Source organism: Maylandia zebra, linkage group LG10, assembly GCF_041146795.1.
Source record: "Maylandia zebra isolate NMK-2024a linkage group LG10, Mzebra_GT3a, whole genome shotgun sequence".
Taxonomy (NCBI): Eukaryota; Metazoa; Chordata; class Actinopteri; order Cichliformes; family Cichlidae; genus Maylandia; species Maylandia zebra.
The window spans coordinates 24,962,633-24,984,494 of NC_135176.1; the positions used below are offsets into that span (position 1 = coordinate 24,962,633).

General features: G+C 40.5%; 1 protein-coding gene across 3 annotated transcripts; it reads right to left on the reverse strand.

Moving 5' to 3' along the window:
• Positions 1-1,245: 1,245 nt before the first annotated feature.
• Positions 1,246-21,470, reverse strand: macroh2a1 (macroH2A.1 histone). 3 transcript variants are annotated; one of them, XM_004561780.3, is made up of 9 exons: positions 21,313-21,470; positions 19,810-20,010; positions 19,194-19,300; positions 18,903-19,094; positions 18,026-18,133; positions 12,221-12,311; positions 10,062-10,151; positions 4,914-5,088; positions 1,246-2,793 (listed from the first exon to the last, which is right to left on the reverse strand). In XM_004561780.3, exons 2-9 carry the CDS (start codon positions 19,979-19,981, stop codon positions 2,628-2,630), a joined length of 1,101 nt encoding a protein of 366 aa, XP_004561837.3. In that variant the 5' UTR covers positions 19,982-20,010; positions 21,313-21,470; the 3' UTR covers positions 1,246-2,627. The 3 variants fall into 3 exon arrangements, with proteins under 3 accessions (XP_004561837.3, XP_004561836.3, XP_076745482.1); XM_004561779.3 differs by lacking the exon at positions 12,221-12,311 and adding an exon at positions 14,470-14,569; XM_076889367.1 differs by lacking the exon at positions 1,246-2,793 and having other exon boundaries at positions 4,949-5,088; positions 12,225-12,311.
• Between the last annotated feature and the right edge of the window lie 392 nt (positions 21,471-21,862).

A 21,862-nucleotide genomic window follows, 5' to 3' on the forward strand; every position in this document is an offset into this window, starting at 1 on the left:
CTGAGACTTGCTTACCACGAACACTATTAAGCTGTGCTTTAAGCTGTTGTCCTGTGAGTCACCTATCATGCAAGCTGTTAACTCTCAGAAACTTGTCCTCTGATTCAGTCGTGGCTTTGGGTCTGCCAGACCTCCTCCTGTGACAGTTTACCCCATTTTCTGAGTGCCTTTTAACGGTGAAGGAAGCTGTACTCACAGACACCTCGACTTTCCTTCAAATTTCTCTGTAGGAAAGATCGACATTTTTAAGTGTTACGATGGTCTGTCTCTCCTCCATTGTTATTTGCCCTTTTCTTACCATTTTTGTAGCAACACACTACTTTCTGCAGTACAATGTAGTGCAACTGATGCTCACGGGGGTATGGTACCGCAGTGTTTTCCAACACTGCTTTCATGCAGACAGAGGGGGTTATAAGTAATCCAGAGAAGTTGGAACACCTGTAAGAATTGGTAGCACCAGCTGTCAAGGCTTGATTAACCTCCAGCTTTAAATTGTGTTCCCTGAAAAAGGCCTTTTTGTATAATTCTGAAATGTACATTATCTTTCAGTTTTGAGTAACCTTAACTTTTTTTTTTTTTAACCATACCTTTGTACCATTTTAAGCTATTGATTGGACTCGAACAACTTGAATTGCAATAAGTAACTGGAAAAGTTTGGGTTTTCTACGATTATTATTTTAACATTTGCCTCCTTATGTTCCATTTTACACTGATGAAAATGGGAGATATGCGAGAAGCTCATGTGAAAAAATCTGTAGGGAAGTAAAAGTTAAGCAACGATGACAAACTCATCCTAACCAAAAACAGTTGCTTTAAGTCTTTTGGATTCATGCACAACTTGAACCAATCTTAAACGTGTGACCCTAAATTAAATTAAAAGAGAAATGAAAACTACTCAGGATTTCTTCCAGTAAAAAAAACTCGTTTGGGCCTCCTGAACACAGACACGCATATGCTCAATGAGCTGAGATTCGTGAGGCTTTCGCTGTGGCTCTCAGTCAAATCAAATAAATGTAGCGTGTCATCTTTTTGCCATTTGTTCTGCAACACTTACAATTATGCTCACTTTAAAACAGTGGAGAGGGATTTATTACTACATCCAGCATACACACACTCTTTTCCAAAGGGGACAACAAAGGCTTCTATTTCAATTAAACTTCACGCTCACACATGCATTTTTAATCATGAAGCTCACGGTTACTGGCAGCATCCCACAGATCTGCATGAAACACAAAATGATCTCAGAATTTTTGAAGGTATTTTATTACCGGAGTGTGTACAGACCTTTTGCAATCATCAATTGTAGCAATTATTAGAAAGCACCTTACTTTTTTTTTTTCCCATAAAAAGTTAGACTGTTGAAAAGTCTAAATGCAGCAAAACAGTCCGGTTCCTCATGTACGTTCAAATAGTCCCAATTCAAATCCAACCTCAAATCAACCGCTGTCTGTGTGAAGAGGTCTGCTGCTGCACAAGAAAATGGCTGAGATGGAAAGTCCAATTTGTGATTATAGGGCGCCATCTGGTGGTGGCTGAATGGAAAGAACCAAAAACCAAAAGCAACAGCAAGACAGCCTCTGAATGAGTACATACTGTATGTTTTATGGCTTAACAAAGACAAACACACTTCTACATTTTTTTTTCCTTCCAAATACCGTGCCACTTAGAATCAGTCAGAAAATTAAAATAGAAAATAAAAATCTATGTTACAGTTCATTATTTTACTATAACATTTCACAAATACTCCATCTATATAAACACTTATAGGAACACACAATATAACCTATTGTTGCTCTGCAAAGACCTCCAATCTCCACTTATTCAATGTAAATGTACATTTTTCCAGGTGCAAGAATAAACTCTTAATATTAGGGTCAAGACATATCAATAAACTCTTTCCAATTGAGGTTTTTTTTGGAAATTGAAGGCATCTGCAGCACACTGCGAAAGCATCTTTTGCCTGTGGAATCAAAGGCAAAAAAAAAAAAAAAAAAAAAAGAGGAATTTGCAACACACAACACAAAAACAAAACTCACTCCTTTAGTCTTTAACACCGATCTCGTAAAGACCAAACCAAACGGAACTTTTCTTTACGCTTTTCATTACACAGTGCGATACCAACAGAAATTATCCAAAAATGTAGACTTAATACCCAAAAAAATACAACACACGATTAAGTGTCCTGTGTTACTAAGCACGAAAGAATGAGGGTAGCTGTTTTTATTGACTGTACTGTGTTTACATGCATTAACCCGTATTTATCGGCCTTCTCTGGAAGCCTTTTGTACTTGAGGTGTAGCAATGTCTCATAGCATCTTTTTAAACCGTATATGTTCTGAAAATTAAATCTTAGAGTGAGTGTTCTCACTTGTTCAATCTGTTTTGTGTGGCACTGTGTGTTAAAAGACCGCAGAATGAACAGTGCACGTCTACATTTAAATGCCAGTGATGACAAGTAAATAGGAAATTAAAAACAATATAGGAATTTTACAAACTTAATGCAAAAACAAGTTCCCAGCCTTAAGAAAAAATTTTCTTTTTTTCTTCTCTTCAAAATTAATCGATCACTAGTAAACGCCGCCTTCTTTCCTTGCAGGTAAAAACAAGGAGGGGAATATTCCGTACTTTTAGCTCGTCTCCAGCTTCGCCATTTCTTGCACGTAGATCCCGATGCTCTCGCTGTCAAACAGCACGAAGTAGACGGTCTTGATGGTGGAAGACATGGTGGCCACAAAATAACTGGAGATGGCCTTGAGGATCAGCTGGGCTGCCGTCTGCTTCGGGAAACCATTCCTGATGGGAGAGTTCACACACACTTGGTGAAATGTGGTCTCACACGCACACACTGCAGAGATTGTCATTATGTTAGTGGTAAGGATACACATGAAGGTAGTTATTTACTAGGCACATATTATAGATTGAATTTGGAACCAAGTTTTACTGCTTTCAACTCAGGCACCAATTTTAAGCTGTAAAAGGGTGAATGGCGAGGTAAAGTTTTTCCTATAGCTGTTCAAACCTCATGAACCTGAACTTTGGCTGCCCACCGTTATTCGCTGGTTTCCAACCAGTGGCTTAACAAAGGCTGGGAAGATCAAATCTGAGCTTCTGATTATCAAGATAAGAAATGAGGAAAAAAAAGGTTTCAAGCTAAATGCTAATGAGAACAAAAGTAAAAGTGCTAAAAAGTTTAGCAGGCTAATTACACATCGTTAGCTAAAAAAGTCAGACGTAGCCAGTATAACATCATCCACTGGTCTTGAAATTGTCGTCTTGTTGGCATTTTGGTCTTTAGATACTGAATGCAGCCACATTTGGATGAGTGGGTGGTGTGGGTTAACTAAAGCTCATGCTAACTATCTTGTTTAGACCTCAGTAACACAGGCCTAAACTGTGCGACCATCCGACGAGGTTAAAATAAACGTTGACTAGTTTGGAGTACATGCTGAAGGTTTTTGCGTGAAGCTGAGTTAAATCTGTTGCAAAGAAGGTGCAGCACCAAAAAAACCTCCATGTGATTGCTTTAGCAGATTGCTGCAGTTGTCTGTAGTTTGCAGGAAAAATGACGACTTGTCTGCAAACATCCGCCAATTTAATTTCCCAGCCATAGTGAAACTTGGAAGACGTTCACGTTCAGCAGCCTTACTACGGCAAACATATTTCAAAAGGCACAGCGTTCACTTTAAAAGGTGAACAGCCTGGGCCACACTTTTCAGAGTTTCACTCCTGCTAAATAAAGACTGAGTTGCAAACAAGTCAGCATATTCCATGTAAACTACTACCACCAAAGAAATCGCAGAGGTTTGCAAAGGATTTCATGCTACCAATAGGCAACTGGTCAAGGAATACACTCTGGATTAAATCACAACCTATTTTATCTCAGTCTCCTCTAAATGAGGCCATAATTATCATTTCTTCATTAAAATTAAATATCATTTATTTCTATGAAAATGCAAAGATGTGGCTTTAGACCAGAAAAAGCAATCTGATTGCTATGCAGGAGTCAACTTCTGCAGGCCTGTTCATCTTTTATAGAGTTTAAGAAAACAACAAGTGTGTAAAGACATAAGATGTTTGCAGATCACCAAAAATTTTGCCAATTTCTCCTCAGACAGATGTGAATGTGTGTTAAGTTGACTAATGTAAAGCCACATAGCATTTTACTTTGGAAAATGTTGCTTTATTGCTTAATTTTGATGCTACAACATGCAGAGTTACCTTTTCAATCAAACCTTTGTTTGAACTTTGAACCATTGTCAAATATTCAGTAAAGTAATTCTGAGTAATTAATATCAAGTATGTAAATCTAAAATGAAGATTGGCACTAGAAGCGGGTTTGATTTCAGCCTTATAGGGAAAAAAAACGCTTAAAATGCAACATCACGTACAGTCAGGATGTCATGTTGGTCATCTCCATCTTTTATATACAGTCTATGACCTCATTGTGCTGCTCTCAGTGCTTTCTATGGGATCAAGCTGGATGTGTTCACCTCTGTTGCCAAAGAATTCGTCTCAATCCCCATTTTAAGTTACAAAATAAAAGAAGGAAAACTGTATGGGTACGCACATAAACATGAGCATGAACAATATTTTCTATAGCCGAAGATCCAAGAATGCTACTCAAAGGAGATCTGAGACGTTTCTCCCAGCTGGAATGTTATTTCAGGAGAACTCAGTACAGTTTTTTGGGTTTCCAAAGTGTTCATATTATCCCCCTTTTTAAAAAAAACAAAAAAAAAACCAAAAAACACTTTTAGCTTTAGACCAAAAAAAAAAAAAAGTAAAAGTAAAAATGTCCTTAAGTGGATAATCATACTGCATACTGGTGATATACAGGATGTGGACCAGATAACATTACATTTTCTAAGAGTGTCTTGTTTTTACAGGCGTCTTTCATCTGCGTGTTTTCTTACCTTCCACTCCCGATGGAGGGAAAGGCCACAGACTTCAGTTTCTTCTCATCTGCCAGAGCGAGGCAGTTCTTCACCGTCTTGTCCAGCATCTCCTCGCACTTGTCGGACCCCCAGCCTGGACTGTTACAGTGGATAACGTACTTAGCAGGCAGGCCAAAGCCAGCGGTCAACACGGCTGAGAGAAGGGGGAGGAAAGAATGGTTAATCACTATGAAGGAAAGAGGAGAGGAAATCGAGACACCAGACGGAGAAGAACTGGGAAACAAGTAAGGATAAATACTATGCTTGCACAAAATGCCATTATTTTTAGTCTTGTTGCAATTATGAGTTTTTTGAAACACAGCCCGAGATTCATTTAGTCAGAACAGTCAAATGTCACAGCTTCTTTCACTCAGTTTTGTCAGAAATAAAAACCTACAAGTTGTTTGGAGGCCAAAGGTGCTAAAAGATCACTGCTTAGTGGAAAATCTCCAAAATCTCCAGGATATTTCAGTGAGGTGGGCTGTTCCTCCAGACAGCAGAGAAGAAGGGGGGAAAAGAAAAGTAGAACAGCAAAGACGGGGAAGAAAAAGGAATGAAGTGAAAGTAAGAGAAAGAAAAATGAGAGAAGCCTGTACTCTGTTGTTTAACATTTAGCTTAGTCTTCCCTCAAACCCAGCAGCTGTAAAAAGTGTAACTCAGCCAAAGCCTCTGATTCTGTGAAGTGCAAAAGCCTCCAGTCAGAGTTTATTAGCCCACAGCGAACGTGTGACTGGACCGAAGTCAACGCTGAGGACGAGTTCATTTCCAGATGGCTCAGAGAGGACGGAGAGACTTCACACAGCTGAGCGAGAGCCAGTCACGCCGCATGTGTGATCTGGTTGTGAGGTAAAGTTGAAGGACGATGATGATTATGGTTTTCATGACTGCCTGCCGAGTCCAATTTGTTTTATGGTTTGGGTGGGAGGAAGTGTGTGTGGTGGTGTTTGTGCACTGCGCATAACCTGCCGATCAAACGATGATGAAATCCAGCCCTGCAACACTTATGTGGATTTTCTGCATCTAGGTGCAAGGAACTTATCTGGTTACGCTAATGATCGCTGTCTTTTAATCAATCTGCCACTGAAATATGAACACCATCACATTGCTGCAAGAGACAAGAACCTTCAGGAACCCAGCATGTACCTGTGGGTCTGATACTGCCATTTACAGGCTAAAAAAAAAACAAACAAAAAAATATATATATACCCAGTGCCAGCTGCTGGTCGATGGCCAGGCTAATCATATTGTGCATTTAAATTTTGATACTCATGTTAACCCTTTATTGACCCCAGGTCTGTCAGTCTTAATTTCTCCTAGAGACAAAATTCAGATGTTTCGGAGAGAAGAATGTGCTTTTACCACGTGCACTTCACATTAGCTTATCCCTCAACCATTTTGTGCTAGAGAGAAAATTCAAATGGTTCCTGAAAAGATGAAACTAAATTTTTGTTCAATTTTACAGACAAAATCCATCCATCAGTTCTGTATGAAACTTTGTTGATTATTATATGCATCCACTGGAAACATGACTGGCATTATGTACTGTCATCTGACATATATTACAAAAAACAAAACACTAAATATTTTTATTACATAAACACCTTTTTATTTACCCTCAGACCTTATTTGTTTCATCTCTGCTGGACTGGGATGACCCATCCAGCCTTAGGGTTGCATGGGGCCATCTAGAGCAGCAGGATGGTGTTTGTGGGACTAATTGTGAATAAAGTGCAGTGGCAAGTTCCTTCATTAGTCACGCAGGAACATGTGCAAGAGTGTGGTTAATTCCTGCAATTTTATAGTGCTGGACAACAATGGAGCTTTATGGCACTGATGATTAAGCCATATTGAGTTTTGGCTTCTTGTTAATAGATAAACCCACTGCTGCTTTTCGTGCAGAGTGTATTACAAATGAATCGATTTATCCTCTAAGAACAGTAAATGTTACAGATTTAATGAGCTAACTGTAAATCAGTAAAATTATCAGTTTTGCTGTTTATTCAATCCAAAATTCAGAATCTTGGCTGCTCATTTAAAAAATCTTCTATAATCAGCAGAGCAAGTCAGGCTTCGCAGAAAACTAATGAAGGGAAATTTCATGCACTCTGAGCTTTGCTGTATAAATAAAACAATTAGCTTTTACTTACTCAGCTAACATTTTCTTTTATGTTATTATGCAGGCAGCAGCAGTAATTTTAGAAATTACCACCTAAAAATCACTCGTAATTTCAGAATATTAAACTAAATGAATAACCTGGGGTTGAATAATTCACTTTAGTACCTGCCTGGACTTAAAATGTGAAACTTTGCTTGCAGAGAGACAAAAATGTTGGTAAAAGACATCACTGAGGACCTTTTGGACAGCTGTCCTGAGGCAGGTGTGGTCAGCGTGACCACAGGGCCGATCCCAGAATCCCCGTCAGGCGCTGCTGGCTTGGTGTTCAGTCACCTGGTTATCTATTTACGAGCTCCGCATAGAAAGCAGGATTAGGATACTGAGCGAACTTGGCTGAAGGTGGGCAGCATTTGAAAAAGTGAGTGTGAGTGATGAATAATGAGAGAGATAAAGCGAAAGAACCAGAGACAGATGGAGAAAGAATAAGAGAGGCACTAAGAGCGAACAGACTGAAAGATAAAATAATCTTTAAGGACTAAAATAATATTGCTCTCTGAAGGCCAATCCCTGTAGCTGCAGACTAAAGTCGCCAAGAACAGATGCGATGTGCCAGTGCTAAATGTCTTTGATCACAGTCATGACCAAAAGGAAAAAAAAAAAAGTTCCTGGATTCACGGTTTCAAGTTCAACACTGAGCTTTTAAGTAAAGAATGAATTAGTCCAAGTGTGTAAAATCTAGGCTTCCATGTCCAAAGAGCTAATCCTGGCTGCGGTGTCATTTTCTTAAGCTGGAAGGCCAAAAAGACCCTGCCCTGCCCTGCATGGTGTGCGAGATGAGAGATTTATGAGACACGCTGACATCACTGTCATACGAGCTGGGTGGTGCTCGAGTGGATCAATATGCACTTTTCCAACCCCTTTCAATCATGTAATCAGATCAAAGTGTGGAAAAATCTGATGCAGTGTGTGAATGTTAAAGTAATTTTTAAAAAGAGGCAGTTTCAGCGCATCTTAGTGTTACGCTCATACTTCCTTTCCAGCAAACCAAATGTTTCATTAAAAAGATAAAAAAAAATTTTTACAAAAAAAATCTAGAAACAACACTGATCAAGAATGTTTCTGGATACCAAATTACAATAAACTTGTTAACATTGTTAAAAAGGACCCAGGAACAGTTACAATACACTTCGAAAAGAAGTGAGAACGAAAAGGTGGGAGTTGTTATTGAGCACTTAAAATGTTAAGCTAATCCTGTGAGGTGGCAAAATTCATTTTTATTTTATGGACAGTTTTGGTTTTTCATCACAGTGTGTGTGAAAGCCAGAGATTGTTTATTCCTAAATAAAAGGAAGACTTTGAAAACACACAAGACGTCAGGGTAAAGAAAATAACTGAATAATCATGCTGGATTTCTCAACTGACATCATGAACTGGGTGTGTTCAGTGAATAAGTGGATGCCACTTTGATTATGGAAATCAAAATTGTCAACCTACAGGGGCCTGAGTTCAAAGACACACCGAAAATCAAAGTGAAAAAAAATATTTTGGCAGGTTAGTCAATTTTACTGTATGGATGGACCAATCACTGACTTCTACAGACATGGAGATGGACCCACGTGTTTGTTTGCATGTTTGACAACATCAGGGCGTGCTTCTAACGAGACAATGTCATGGATACAGTCCTGGGGGATCTGGAGCCGGACAGTCTGAGGTGCAATCTGACAGCATCGGATAGGTCCCCTAACAGCAGTCAGGGTGCCGTCGCCTAGCCCGTAGAAGCCTGTGCGTCCCTCGACTATCATTGACCCGTCAGCAAACCAGTCATGCTGAATGTTACAGGCAGCACAACGTTCTCTGTTGCTTCTCTGTGCTGGGAGGTGCAGCAAACCTTCTGGAAAAGGCACCCTTTGATGTATCAGGAGTTGGACTACTTGTGCCACCTCTGTAGGGTCCAGGTATCACCTCATGATATCAGTAGTGACACTAACACTAGTGGCAGCACCTATGGTAGGAATTTAAAATTCCTACATTGCTTTGTTCTCAAGTTATTGCATTCACAAATTTGGGTGTCCATGTCCTCGCCTGCCCACAGGTGGTGCACCTGTAGTTAATTTCTTGTTAACACCAAAACAGCAACAAACCTCTCTGCCATTTATCTGACCAGATCAATAGCCCAGATTTTTAAATGACTTGATGCCACAGCCTTATTAAAAAGTGTTCCTCTAATTTTTAATCGAGTAGTTTAAAAGTTTAAAGAAGCACATGCTTATTTGTTACTGTACAAGCCAGTAACAAGAAGACAGTGAGAGGAGCACTCTGATGTGATTGGAGGATAAGGTTAGTGTAGGCAGGTTAAAGCAGTAGACCTCATCCAATCAGCAACTTTTTCAGACTCCAAAGAAAACTAAACTCTGAACCTGCTCGCTCATCACATGGTCTCATAATCATTACCAGAAATTATAGGAGTTCTTGTCACTCTTCAGAGGATTTATCGAGCCTGAAAATGTCTAAAAAAATTATTAAAAAACAAAAAAAACAAAAAAACAACTCACTAGGATTATCTGGATATTCCATCATTGAGCAGGCATTTAGTTTTAAATTTCTGGATTTGGATCTTGTATTTATTTCTAAGTAAAATATATCATTTCCCCTTGTTCAGCTGATACTCCTCTTACTCAGTGACGATGATGTTTCAGTTCACCTGTGTTGCCAGCCTAGCATCATGTAGCAGGTTTTTATACCCCTGTGTTTATGGCGATTTATCTTTTTATATCACTAAAATACACCAGCGTTTATTTGAAAGAAAAAAAACAAAACAAAAACATTCTGCCAAATTTTTATCATTTCCACATGTTTATCTGTATGTGGTGTTAAAATAATGGTGATAGAATGATTTAATGTCTTATTTACAGTACCACAGCCAAGTCCGAGCGAGATCTTTCAGGCCTCCTGATATAACCTCTACTTTCTGTATCTAAAATATAAATAAAAATAATCCTCTGTGCACTTACCACCAGCCACCTCCAGAGGGCCGTTTTTCTTCTTCAGCTCTTGCACTGCATCGGCGAACTCTTTACCCCCCTTTTTCTCCAGAGCAGAGCCTGCGAGGGGAGAGAGGACTAAGGTGAATGCATCCTCACATACTGCAGCGAGAAAAACAGCAAGCAAGAAGAGAGCTGACTGGTGATCATGCAGACAGACAGGCAGGCAGACACACAACAGACAATGATGCTGTCAATCATTTCCCCCGGCCTCTCTCTGAATCTCTGCACTCACATTTATAATCAAACATACATGTTCCTGTTACTTTAATTTTAAGAGTCTGGGAAAGTCTCATAAATGAAGTGTAAGGATTCAAAGCTGCCATTTTCAGAATGACTCATTCTGAGAGTTAAACTAATGTATTAAAGCTTCAGTCTGTAATTACTTCCCTCTGTCCTTCCATAGTGGCTTATATACAGTGAGGAGAGTATTTTCTTTCACTCTCAAAATAGCAACAAAAAAAGTGGGTGAGCGAATATTATAGTTAACAATGTAAAAGCTTTGCAGCACTGATGAATGGACTTAAAGTAAAATAGTCCTAGCAATTTAAGTTTAACTAGGATACTTGATTTCATGTGTATTCATGTCTCACTGACGACATTTATACCACTTTAAAATGCACTCAGAGCTAAAGAGAGAAGAGGGGAGGCAATTTAACGTCACCAGAAGCAGACAAATGAATGCTCTGGCTGCAACAATATTAAAAACAGGCGGGGGGGGGGGGGGGGGTAAAAATCAAGGTCTGGAAGTAAGAGTAAAAGTCAGCATTTTAAAGAAAAGCCCCTGAAATCATTTAACAGTCATTACAAGAAAAGCAGACAAAGGGTGATGGTCCTCGTAGGTAAAGAGCTAGTTAATATTTGTTCAGTCATTAATCCAAATTGCCACAAATCAACCCTGACGGGTTTTAATATGAAGCTTCAGGAAACAGCGTCTTAGACATTTTCTCTCTTTCTAACCGTCTGAACTGACAGCACAGTCAGAGAGGTTAAATGTCACAGGAAATGAAGCGAGTCCCAGACTGTCTGCGTTTCAGTCGAGTGGAACAAAGCAACAACAAGCAGCAGCACTGTGTTAGGATCACACTGAGAAAGTGTGTGTATGCATTACTTGATGCTTGGACTAAGAGAATCACTAGGAGAAGCATAAACATTGTGTACATTGTCTTTGGTGGGAATAACTATGAAAGGTTGTTGGAGAGAGCACAGCACAAAAATATGCGCTACCCAGGTTAATTGTTACACATTCTGCAGGCCAGCTGGAAATAATACCTGGATGATGTGATAATAAACTGGCAAAGATTTGAAAGTTAGCCGAGACCATGAACGTTTAATGCAGTCTGATTTAAGATTTTGTGGCAAGGAGCCAGACTCACAAAGCAGGAGGAATAATTTAGGCAGAAGATATGATATGACTCTGAAAGCTTGTTGAACACGCTTACAAAAAGCTTATAACACGCTACGCTCCAGATACATCTCTGAAAAGCTGTCACAGAAGTATGTGGCAGTCCAGCTTTTCATCCACATATAAACCTCACACAGTGTCAGCGCTTCGACCCCTGGTGCTGACGTGGGAGTTCGAGGTCACCCAGCTAACTACAGTTACACTGCTTTTGCGAATGAGAACGAGCGGGAACCAGTTTCGAAACATTCTGAGTCGAGATGAAAACCAAAATTTACATGAACCAATTGAGTTGAGTGTCCACATTTTGTTTGCCTACTGGCTTCGGTTTGTGGAAAACATCGCGTGTGAATGCAGAACATTTTTTTGGCGGCCAACTTTCAGATCTTGGCAGTTACCCACGAGTACCTCATTGCACTAATCTTAAAGCCTTTACTTGCACTTTTCAAGCCTCTGCAAGTTAATTTTTCACTGATAATGAAGGATGGTTTTTCCTCCCTTTTCAATTTTTAACCATCGAGCAATTCTGATCATATATTCTGTGGTTATGCTTTTACAGTAAGAACAGCAGGGACCTTGGTCGTGGTCTAAAAAGCGCTTCATTAAAGAATAAAAACTGTGCTGCTGCTGTGATGTTTGCCCACAGACTGCAGCGCTGACCATCTGGATATGCAGAGGGAGAGCAGACAGGCAGTCGTGGTGTCTGCAGTGTCAGTGGTTCCTTTACCTACTTCACCACCTGTATAGAGGGAGGAGTTGGTCGGGTGAACGACAGCGTCGCTCTCCACGATGGAAATGTCGGCTTGGACAACTTGCAACTACAGACAACAACAACGACAGGCAAACAAACATGGTGGTAAAAAACACAGTGAGTGACCAGGAGCAATAAGATGGCAAAAAGAAAAGAAATAAATGAATGAAAGAGAAGAAGAAAAGAGAAAGTGAGCACGCTCCTTATTGGCTGAGGACATCACAGGGAACAAGGAGGCAACTGAGGGAATGGTAGGTCATGTTACAGTATGTAATCAGGAAGCAGGACTGCACAGTTGGCTAGATTTGCTTAAAATAAAACAAGAATAGAGTAAATAATCCAAAAGCGTGTAATCGTCAGGGCATATAACCACACCCCAAAATATTTTTATTCCTACAGTTTTCCAGCAGCAGAATTTATTCCGTCCAACTGTGTCATCCCGAGTCCTGAATGTTATGATCGCACTCCAGGTGAACAACCTCACAGTCAGGCTGAAGTGAGCGCCTAAATGAGGCTCGTGTCGGGTTTTCTCTCGCTCTACTTCAGTGCACTACACTGATCTTCAAGCATTACAAAAGGTCCTGCAGCCCTTTGAAAGGAGGACAACCTGGAATGAACCGCAACACATTTACACAACAGGAGGAGCAAGCAGGATCGCTGCTCTGAGGAGCTTTGAGAAAATCCTTGAAAGTCTCCACAGAAATCGCTTTCTTCTCCTAGAAGCGGCATTTTATCCATGCTTTTCTATTGATTTGAAGGAAAATTTCCACCTTTCTGCTCTTATATTCACGAGTCAAAGAGCAGGAACGGCTACTTTAAGAATCAAAGCATCACATAGTTTATTCACACTGTGAGCAGTTCTGTTACTTCCAAGGAGCTGACCATCCAGCAAGCATCGAATAAGTCTACTAAGGAACGTTTACAGGAGCATTAACCAAATAGATAAGCATAAATAAAAACAAGACGCAGTTATTTAAACCCACACCCCAAAAAAGATCTAATCTAACATTTGGCGTTTACTAAGCTTTAATATATCTGATCTTCTATTTCTATTAAATAGAACATTATACAATTATAATGTTATATTTCATTTACATATAATTTAGAAAATTTCATTACTTCAGTGTTTTCAGACTGCTGCCACAAACGGTGTGTCTCCCCATGAAACCAATAAACAAAATTAGATTATTAATTTTATTTCCACAATTTGTGTGCACTTGTTTCATTTCAGTGCATTGTGAGTGTATCTACTTTTAAATGCTAGTTTACCCCACAGTTCTCTTTAGTGCATGTATGAGGGAGACACAGGAGAAACCATTTTCTCCATGTAGCAGAAAAGAGGCAGTGTTACTTAAGTTTCTCTGAAACTGTTGACCTAATGTCAGCAGAAAAACAAACTATTGAAGTATTAATTTGCCCCAAACCAAAGACGAACAGTTGATGTCATACAAATCTTATGGCAGGGAAGTTTTAGCTACAGCACTAAACGTCTCGATGCATTCTCAATCATCCAGGGAAGGAAATCTCCAAAAAGTTGATTCTGTTCATCTGGACGTAGCGTTTTGTGGGAGAAACGTTTCGTCATTCATCCTAAAGTCACTTGGATTCACCCACAAAACGCTACGTCCAGATGAACAGAATCACCTTTTTGGAGAGCTACAGCACTAAAGAACCTCTGTCTTTGAATGACAGCTGAACAGTGCAACTGCTGCAGAGGACCACCTGCCACCTCAAAGCAATCAACCCAGAGGAAACAATGATAAAAATCTTTTCTGATTTTCCCCCAATGGCCATGGGTGAACATAACTAAAGCCTTTTTGCAGTAGCGTCAGCATAGAAATGTCTTAAGGAACAGAAAATGTAGATAAAAATGCATCTCAAATACCTGCTGATTAGAAATCACAGTTTAATACAATTAATGTCGAAACTACAGACTGGTTGTGCTACAAATTGCATTTTAAAAACCTGATTTTCACCTTCTGTTAAACCGAAACCTAAAATATCTCTTCCACTGTCCACCATCTGAACCGAGCTGCTCACAGTGTGAAAGAATGGAACGGGTGGAAAAAGGCCCTCTAAGAAGCTTGAAACTTTGATATTTTTTAACCCAGTAAGGATTTAAGTTAGAAGAAGCTGTACTGTTGAACCTTCAATGATTTTGAATATCTAAGCCCACGCGGACGAGAGGGGGTGAAGGAAGGAGGGCAGGTAGTTGAGGAGCTCACCTAGATCATCTTTAAGTTCAAGTTCAGCATTGGTGGGGTTGATGACCCCCTCCACGTCAAAGCCAGCCAAGTTACTGACCTCGCTGTGGATGAGGTTGAGCTGCGAGGCGGAGAGCAAAGGGGGGGAGCAGGCATGCCAAGGAGGAGGTGGACAAGAAGGAAGAGGTCAGGAAGCAAAGCCATTAAAACCAGAGTAACACTGCAGCTCAGTAGGGATACCTTGACTTTCTGGTGAATTACAGAAATGTACACAGTGCACTTTGTTTCCTAAATTTAGATTCAAAGCCAATTTTGCACAGGGCATGCAAGAAAACACCTGAAAACTCCCTGAAAAAGCTTTAGTTTGCAAACCTTATATGCATTTATTAAACACTACTTTAAAGCTGAATGTTACCGTATCTAGTTGAAAGCCAACTATAAGCACACTGGTCCTTTAAATGACATGATAAAGTGCTTTCATTTGCAACTGTATATTGTCCAGAGGGGATGCAGCCTATGGTATTCTACATCTAAATGCAATGACTTCTTTTTATTGAACGCATTTTAAAACAAGCTTATATTAGTAGGATGTCCCGTGGTGTCCCACAAGGTTTCCAACTCCTACATGTCCTGCAATAATCTTTGTAGAGTACAAAGGAGAATCCTGCTGCATTAACTGGAAAAGATAAATTTGCTTCTTTGTTGACTTGATTTTAAAGTTTTATTTCATGGCAGCAGGACCAACAGTTTCAAGAAAAAGAATTGAAAATGTCAAGGTATTCCTCTGAATGTTTATCATTTCAAACAGACATCCAGTAAAAGCACCTCTCAGCTTAAGATTCAATAGTCATCTGCTATTCCCCAGACACTATATTTCAGCAACAAGCATTTGAAAGTCAGAGTTGATGATAAACGCCCAGATTGTGCCAAAGAAAAACAGAAGCCAAGAAGATCAGAAAGAACGATAGCAGTTACAACAATTGAATCTTAAAAAACACACAGAATAAAAGACTAGATTTTCTATTAATGACTTCATTATCATAGTCAGTGGGAGGTTTATTGCATTCATCTGATTAATTATCATCCACTGATGATAACTGCTGCTGTAATCTTTGGTCAGCTACACAATCAAGCACTAATACTCTGCTGCTGCCGAGTATAATATTTCCAATCCGCAAATGAAAAGCTGAAAGCTTTTAATATTTTCAGCATCTAATCATTTTTTTAATCCTTCACTAAAACACTACAGTACACTACATGCATCATCAAGGAATGCAAGCACTTCATTGTTCTTTGTTCATTGTTACAGCTCATAAAAGATTCACAAGCACGGTGCCAAGAGTCATTATGCTTTTAAAGTACCAGCGGTAGCAGAAGACGGCAGCTAAATCAGGGCAGAATCAATTCTAATTCACTAGCAAGAAAATGTCAAGTTAATTAGTATGAAATGACATATTAGCATCAACATACGCAGGGCAGAACAAAGCATGCAGAGCTGCCAACTGCCAGGTGAAAGCTAAACCCTCGGTCACACCGGGACAGAGAAGCAACTCCCTGGCGCATTTTTCCTTCGCAACCGGTTGTTGCCAGATTGTTGCTGACTGGTTCCAAGTCTGTGTGACTGAGGCCTGAGGTGAAACCTTAAAGTAAATTACTTCTCCCAATGCGTTTTTTTTAAATTTTTTTTGCATTAAAACAGTGTAAGAACATATTTTATGATTCAAGAATTTGCAAAATAAAAATGAGTACACTTAGTGGACACTTTGTTGGGTAAACCTGTTCTGCACATGTAGATATGGTCAAAATGACCTGCCGACATTCAAACTGAGCATCAGAATGGTTGAAAGACAGCTGATTTAAAAGGGGTACTGAATATGGCGTGGCTGACTTCCAGGTCTACCAGGATTTTCCTGCACAAGGATTTACAGAGAATAGCCAAAAAAGAAGAAATATCAAGTGAGCCAGGTCAGAGAAGACTGCTTTAAGCTGATACAAAGGCAACAGTAACTCAGATACACCCTTTTGTTACAACTTAGGGTACGCAGAAGAGCATCTCTGAATGCACAACACATCAAACCTTGAAGTAGATGGGCTACAGCAGCAGAAGACCACACCAGGTGCCCCTCCTGTCAGCTACAAACAGGAAACTGAAGCTTCAGTTTGAACTGGCTCACCAAAACTGGACAACATGAATCTAGAAAAACGTTGCCTGGTCTCATAAGTCCTGATTTCTGCTGTGACATTAGGCCTAAAAACTAAAGCATGGATCCACCCTGCCTCATATCGGTGATTCTGTGTGGTGGTGGTCTAACTGCTACTACTGTCTAATACAAGTAAAGTGTCCAGATGTTGTTATGTCATTACCATTGTGTGTTTAATTTGTGATAAAGTACCAAAACATTTAGTGAAAGGTGAAAAAAGTCAGACTGGTGTTGACAAACAGGAATGCTGTTCATTCAAATATTTGTCTACACATCAAAGAAAAAAAAGTTAGCACAAAGGGTAAGAATAAGGGTCAGATTCATATTAAATCAGCAGTTATCTTCAATTCTCAATGTGTGAAATTAATAAAAAGGGAACCGGTGGCACTTCTTGCATCATTCTTGAGTCATTCATTCTCTAATACAGTGTCACTTCAGTGCCTTTTATGTGTTTTTTTTAAACCTCCAGTGATTTTCATGAGCATCTGATCTGATGACAGTCTTATGCTCTTGAAGTATATTCTGGAAAAAAAAAAATCTTTTGAAGGAATTCTGATTATGACTTGTTGCAAACTTACTTTCAGGTTTCAGCTCAGCCAAAGGGTTAAAAAGCAGTTTTAGCAGGACCAAAGCAATGGGAGCTAACGGATCACAAAATATCTCTGTCATTCATATCTTTATCTAACTATCTATCTATACTCCAATTTAAGCCTATTAGACCTTCACGTGAGTTACAACAAAACTATCACAATGTTCAGTGTGAGGAAACTTATATTAAACAGAAACAAACTTCCTTTTAAGACACCAACTGAATGGCTTCGATGTTATCAAATCATCTTTGTCGGATTTCCCGTGTTAGATCTAGTTCAGTCATGAGGGAGCAGCACAGATAAAAGACTGAATAAAAACAGTCGGATGTAATATGGAGGCAACAATTTGTAGTCTATTGAGTCTACCAAGAGCCTGAGAGACCCTGTGGCAGCGCATGAAGGATTCTTTTCTGCTTCTTATCTGATTTGAGTTGTACACACAGAGCATTTGGTTGCTAAAGAAACACAGGTCACATTGAAAACAGAAGAAAACTCACAACTGAAATAAGAAAAACATTATCTCAAGCTGTCCATCCTTTAAATGAAAAGTTATTAAACGCTGACCTCAGCATTGCTTTTTAGCACAATAGAGTCCCCTTAAAACCCTCACCAGCCTTTAATATCCAACGTATGGCTCTACGTATGTTTTACTGCATCTATAAAAGATTTGTGTAGACTTTCTTCGTAAGCCTCATGAATCACCATCTAAAACTTGAACTCGACTCTGTATAATTAGCAGTGACCTGTGTTGAGGTTAGTGCATGTCTGAATTGACAGAGGACTGACCTTTTGACCCAGGAAAAGGCTCTTGGTGGAGAGCACGGTGAAGCTGTCAGATGGAGATCCCTCTGTAGTGCTGTCTGCTGACGCCGCCTTGCTCACCTCACCCTGTTTCTGTTGAGGACACAGAATACATGTTGACATGTGACACTGCAGCAATAACGCCCCCACCATGGGAGGGTCAGAGGTCAGCTACTGCCTCTGTGTTAAAGCTGCAGTTTTTAATAATATCTTGCCTCAGTTTTGTGCCTTCAGTTGCATATATTTCTGAAAGTTAAAACAGTAAATCCTGCAGTGCCATTAGTTCCAGTTTTATTTTCCTACAATGTGGAAAAGGATGAAATCTCAATTTTTAATAATAATTTCCTGATGTTATCTGAATGCAAATTATTTTGTTCCAAACTTAAGCTCCAGAAGTGTTAAATCCACTCCAGACATAACTGGGGCAAAAAGGTTTGCTTAAACATTGTGTATGTTTTGTTGAAGGCTGGGGGTTTTCTGCTCCTACTTGTCTTTCCAAATTTGATTAGTCTCAATTTGCTTGGTTTGTGTAAAGAGGGTGTATTTCCTCTCTTACAGCCACAATGGGTCAAACGTGTGTTTGTGAAGTGGTGCAGCTCCACAGCTATCAGCAGGAGAGCTGCAAGCACTTTGGACAGGAATAGCTTCCCTGCAATCAGCAGTGGAGTGTCTAGCATCTGCCGCTATGGTCAGTATGGATGCTTTTTAAAAAAAAAAAAAAAAAAAACAACCCAATAGTCTGGACTGATTTTGAGACATGCCCGACAATTAAGCGCAGTAACGACTAATGATACACTTCAAACAGTTAAATTCAGTCACAGTCGCTCTTAAAGGCATCAGTCTTGTTCACATTAAGGCATACCTTAGCCTTGCCTCCTGCCTTTTTCCCACTCAGTTTCTTAGCTGTCGTTTTCTTGACCGACTTGGGTTTCTTCTCGGGGGCAGGTGAGACAGGCGTCTCCAGTTTCCCCTTGGCGCCTCTCTTCTTGGCCAGCAGCTCTGGATGGATGTTGGGCAGGACTCCACCTGCTGCAATGGTCACGCCTTTTAGCAACTGAAACAGTTGCAAATGTGAAATTAGACAAACCAAGACAATGTCCATGATGCCCTGCACCACCTGGAAGTTAGGATCATTATTTATAGAGCAGCTCACCTGGTTCAGCTCCTCATCGTTGGCGATGGCCAGCAGGATGTGTCGTGGTGTCACACGGCCTTTTTTATTGTCTCTGGCCGCGTTACCTGCCAACTCCAGAATCTCAGCTACATGGATTTTTTTAAAAGAAAAAGAAGAAAAAATAATCAAGGGTGCTTTAAAAAAAACAGCTTTGTGTCCTGAATGCTGAATGTATGAGTGAACCTGATTAACTTTCATGAGGTCTTCAAAGAGTAAATGTGCCTCCGAATGTCATTTGAAGCAAACATCAGGACAAACATGGGTGATCTCTGAACTGTGAAATCCCTCAATAAACAGATTTCCAGTGCTTCCTCATCAGTATCCTCTAGCATCACCATCGCTAATAGCAGCTAATCTGCAGCACTTTGCATTCTATTGGATATCCATCTATTGCTATCCAATAGATTTACAAATATGTAAATAACAAAGCATGCTTCGTCACAGGGATTTTTCTTTCTTAAAGTGCCCTTACATACCCCTAAAATGATTTTAAAGTAGTCATTTGGTAGTTCTATTGTCTTGATTTTGGAGTCAGTCCTTGTGTTGCTGTCTGTTAATATTTAACCACTCTCTTCCATTGCAAAATAAATCTCACCAGTAAGATACTCGAGGACAGCAGCCAGGTAGACAGGAGCTCCCACCCCGATGCGGTATTTAGGCAATCCCCTCTTGATGTAGCGCAGCATACGCCCCACGGGGAAGATGACCCCGGCCTTGGTGGACCGCGAGGTCTTGGTCGACTTCTTCTTTCCTCCTCGGCTGGACATGATGCTGTCACTGCTACCAGCGTCAGGCTCTGCACGGGCACATCAGCCACGATCCATTGACAAATCTGAACAACACTGATCTCCTTTATTACAAACAATAATTTGTGCATGACAAAAAGACCAATACCCATAGCCAAATATCAAAAAGATTTATCTTTATCAGCTTCTTAAATTGCTGCAAACATTGTGGACCAGACCCAGTACTCTATTAAGCAATCTGCCAATAAACAGAGTAATCCTTTGATAGGAAAACGTACCCCTGCTTTAACTTTCCTGTGATTGGAGCCCCTTTCTTGGATTTACAAAGTAAAAATTATAAATAAATACACAGATAACAAGGACTGGGTGGAACAGCCATTAAATTCCAGACATAAATGAGTTTGATGTCATGGGTGCTTCTTAAAGAAGGGGGGGGGGGGGGGGTGTTTTTTAGTACACACAGTATGCCGCTTTCCCTCGGGACTCCTACTCTTTTGACCATTTGATGAGAAACTGCAGAGGACCCAAATAAGCCTTTCATTTTATGTCACCATGGGGAAATTGCGCAACCCAAATGTGACATTTTACGGTCCAGACATCTCGAGAGAGGTCGCTCATCAAACGTAAACGTGATACGCACGCGGTAAGGCAATAAAAACTTCGCAAGTCACCCCGCCGCTTTACGAAACGTAAAGATTACTGCGAGCGAAATCAATGCTGCTGCACCAGATGCAGACACCAATTAGCTGTGTGGTAATCAATTAGCCCACAGCACAGGCCACGCCACCCCTCCCCAAAAAAACCCTTCTCCCAACGCAAACACTCCGCGCGCGATACAGTGTCCAAGCCCCCGTTTCCCGCGGCTCTTCAGCTTTTTTCCCCCACCAACACACAGCAAGCACGTTTTATTTCTCCCGCAACATCTGCGGCATTTTTCTACTCTGACCAGGTGTAAGGTGGGCTGAACCGCCACTGACAGCTATTTCCGCGTGTCAACAGCCCGCCGGATGCCTAGCGCGCGTGCGTTTAATTCCCCCACAGTCCGTGCGCGTGACTAACGCCAAATACCGAGCTGTCAGACGACCCGAGGACGATTTTAATGCTCGGGTCAGCGGGCTCTACCGGGGTTATTTCCACCCGAGAGTGGCGGCAGCTGCCCGCTCCTTCCCTCCCCTTCCTGCCCGTCAGCCCCAGCAACACGGTCTCCCTATCGGCCTCCATGCCAGGGAAAAAAAAAAGCACGAAATGGCAACGTTAACGTCTCAGCCGGGGTAACGGAGACCGGCTCGATCGACACGAAACGCCAACACCAGAGCTGACACGGCTGTGCGCGAAGCTGGCGGATTACTTACAAATGCGAGAGAGGAGCGGAAAAATTTTCCTCTCGGTCTCCGGTAACAAGCCTGGGCAGTGTCCCCGTCTCCCACAATCCACAGCGAGTTGAAATATCGGAGCGAGCCAGCGCTGCTCGCAGAGCGCGACTGCTGAGAGCAGAGAGCAAAGCTGCTGAATCTGAATCTGCTGCTGAGATTATCCTTAACCCTTTACACCTTTTTACTTTTGTCAAAAAACACGTGGTTTGAGTGGAAATACTGGACGTTTCCCGCGCATATCGATAATAATATTAAGCAGATTTAAGCTGATTCTTTCACTGTACACCAATTAATCCAATATAGGCTACCTTGATTATTTTCAGGGGTACAAATATTTTTCGTCTACATCAGACTACAATATGTTTATCTTTTAATAACTTATTTGAACATCCTTTAAAGACCCTACCTTATGAATTTATAATAAGTGTCCCACATGGACATCATTCTTGGACGTTTCAGCTAGCTTTTACTTGTTTACCTAATTTCTTTTAATAATGATTTCCCCAATAGTCTTAAATCTGGTGTACTG

What these genes read in the sequence shown, in the direction of transcription:
- macroh2a1 (XM_004561779.3), bottom strand. Translation starts at nt 19,981, where the DNA reads ATGTCCAGCCGAGGAGGAAAGAAGAAGTCGACCAAGACCTCGCGGTCC. An exon ending in TGAACTTAAAGATGATCTAG is followed by an intron (nt 10,152 to 14,469) that starts GTGAGCTCCTCA and finishes CTCCCCTCGCAG; the next exon opens with GCTCTGCTCTGGAGAAAAAG. An exon ending in CCCTCTGGAGGTGGCTGGTG is followed by an intron (nt 5,089 to 10,061) that starts GTAAGTGCACAG and finishes CCCTTCTCTCAG; the next exon opens with CCGTGTTGACCGCTGGCTTT.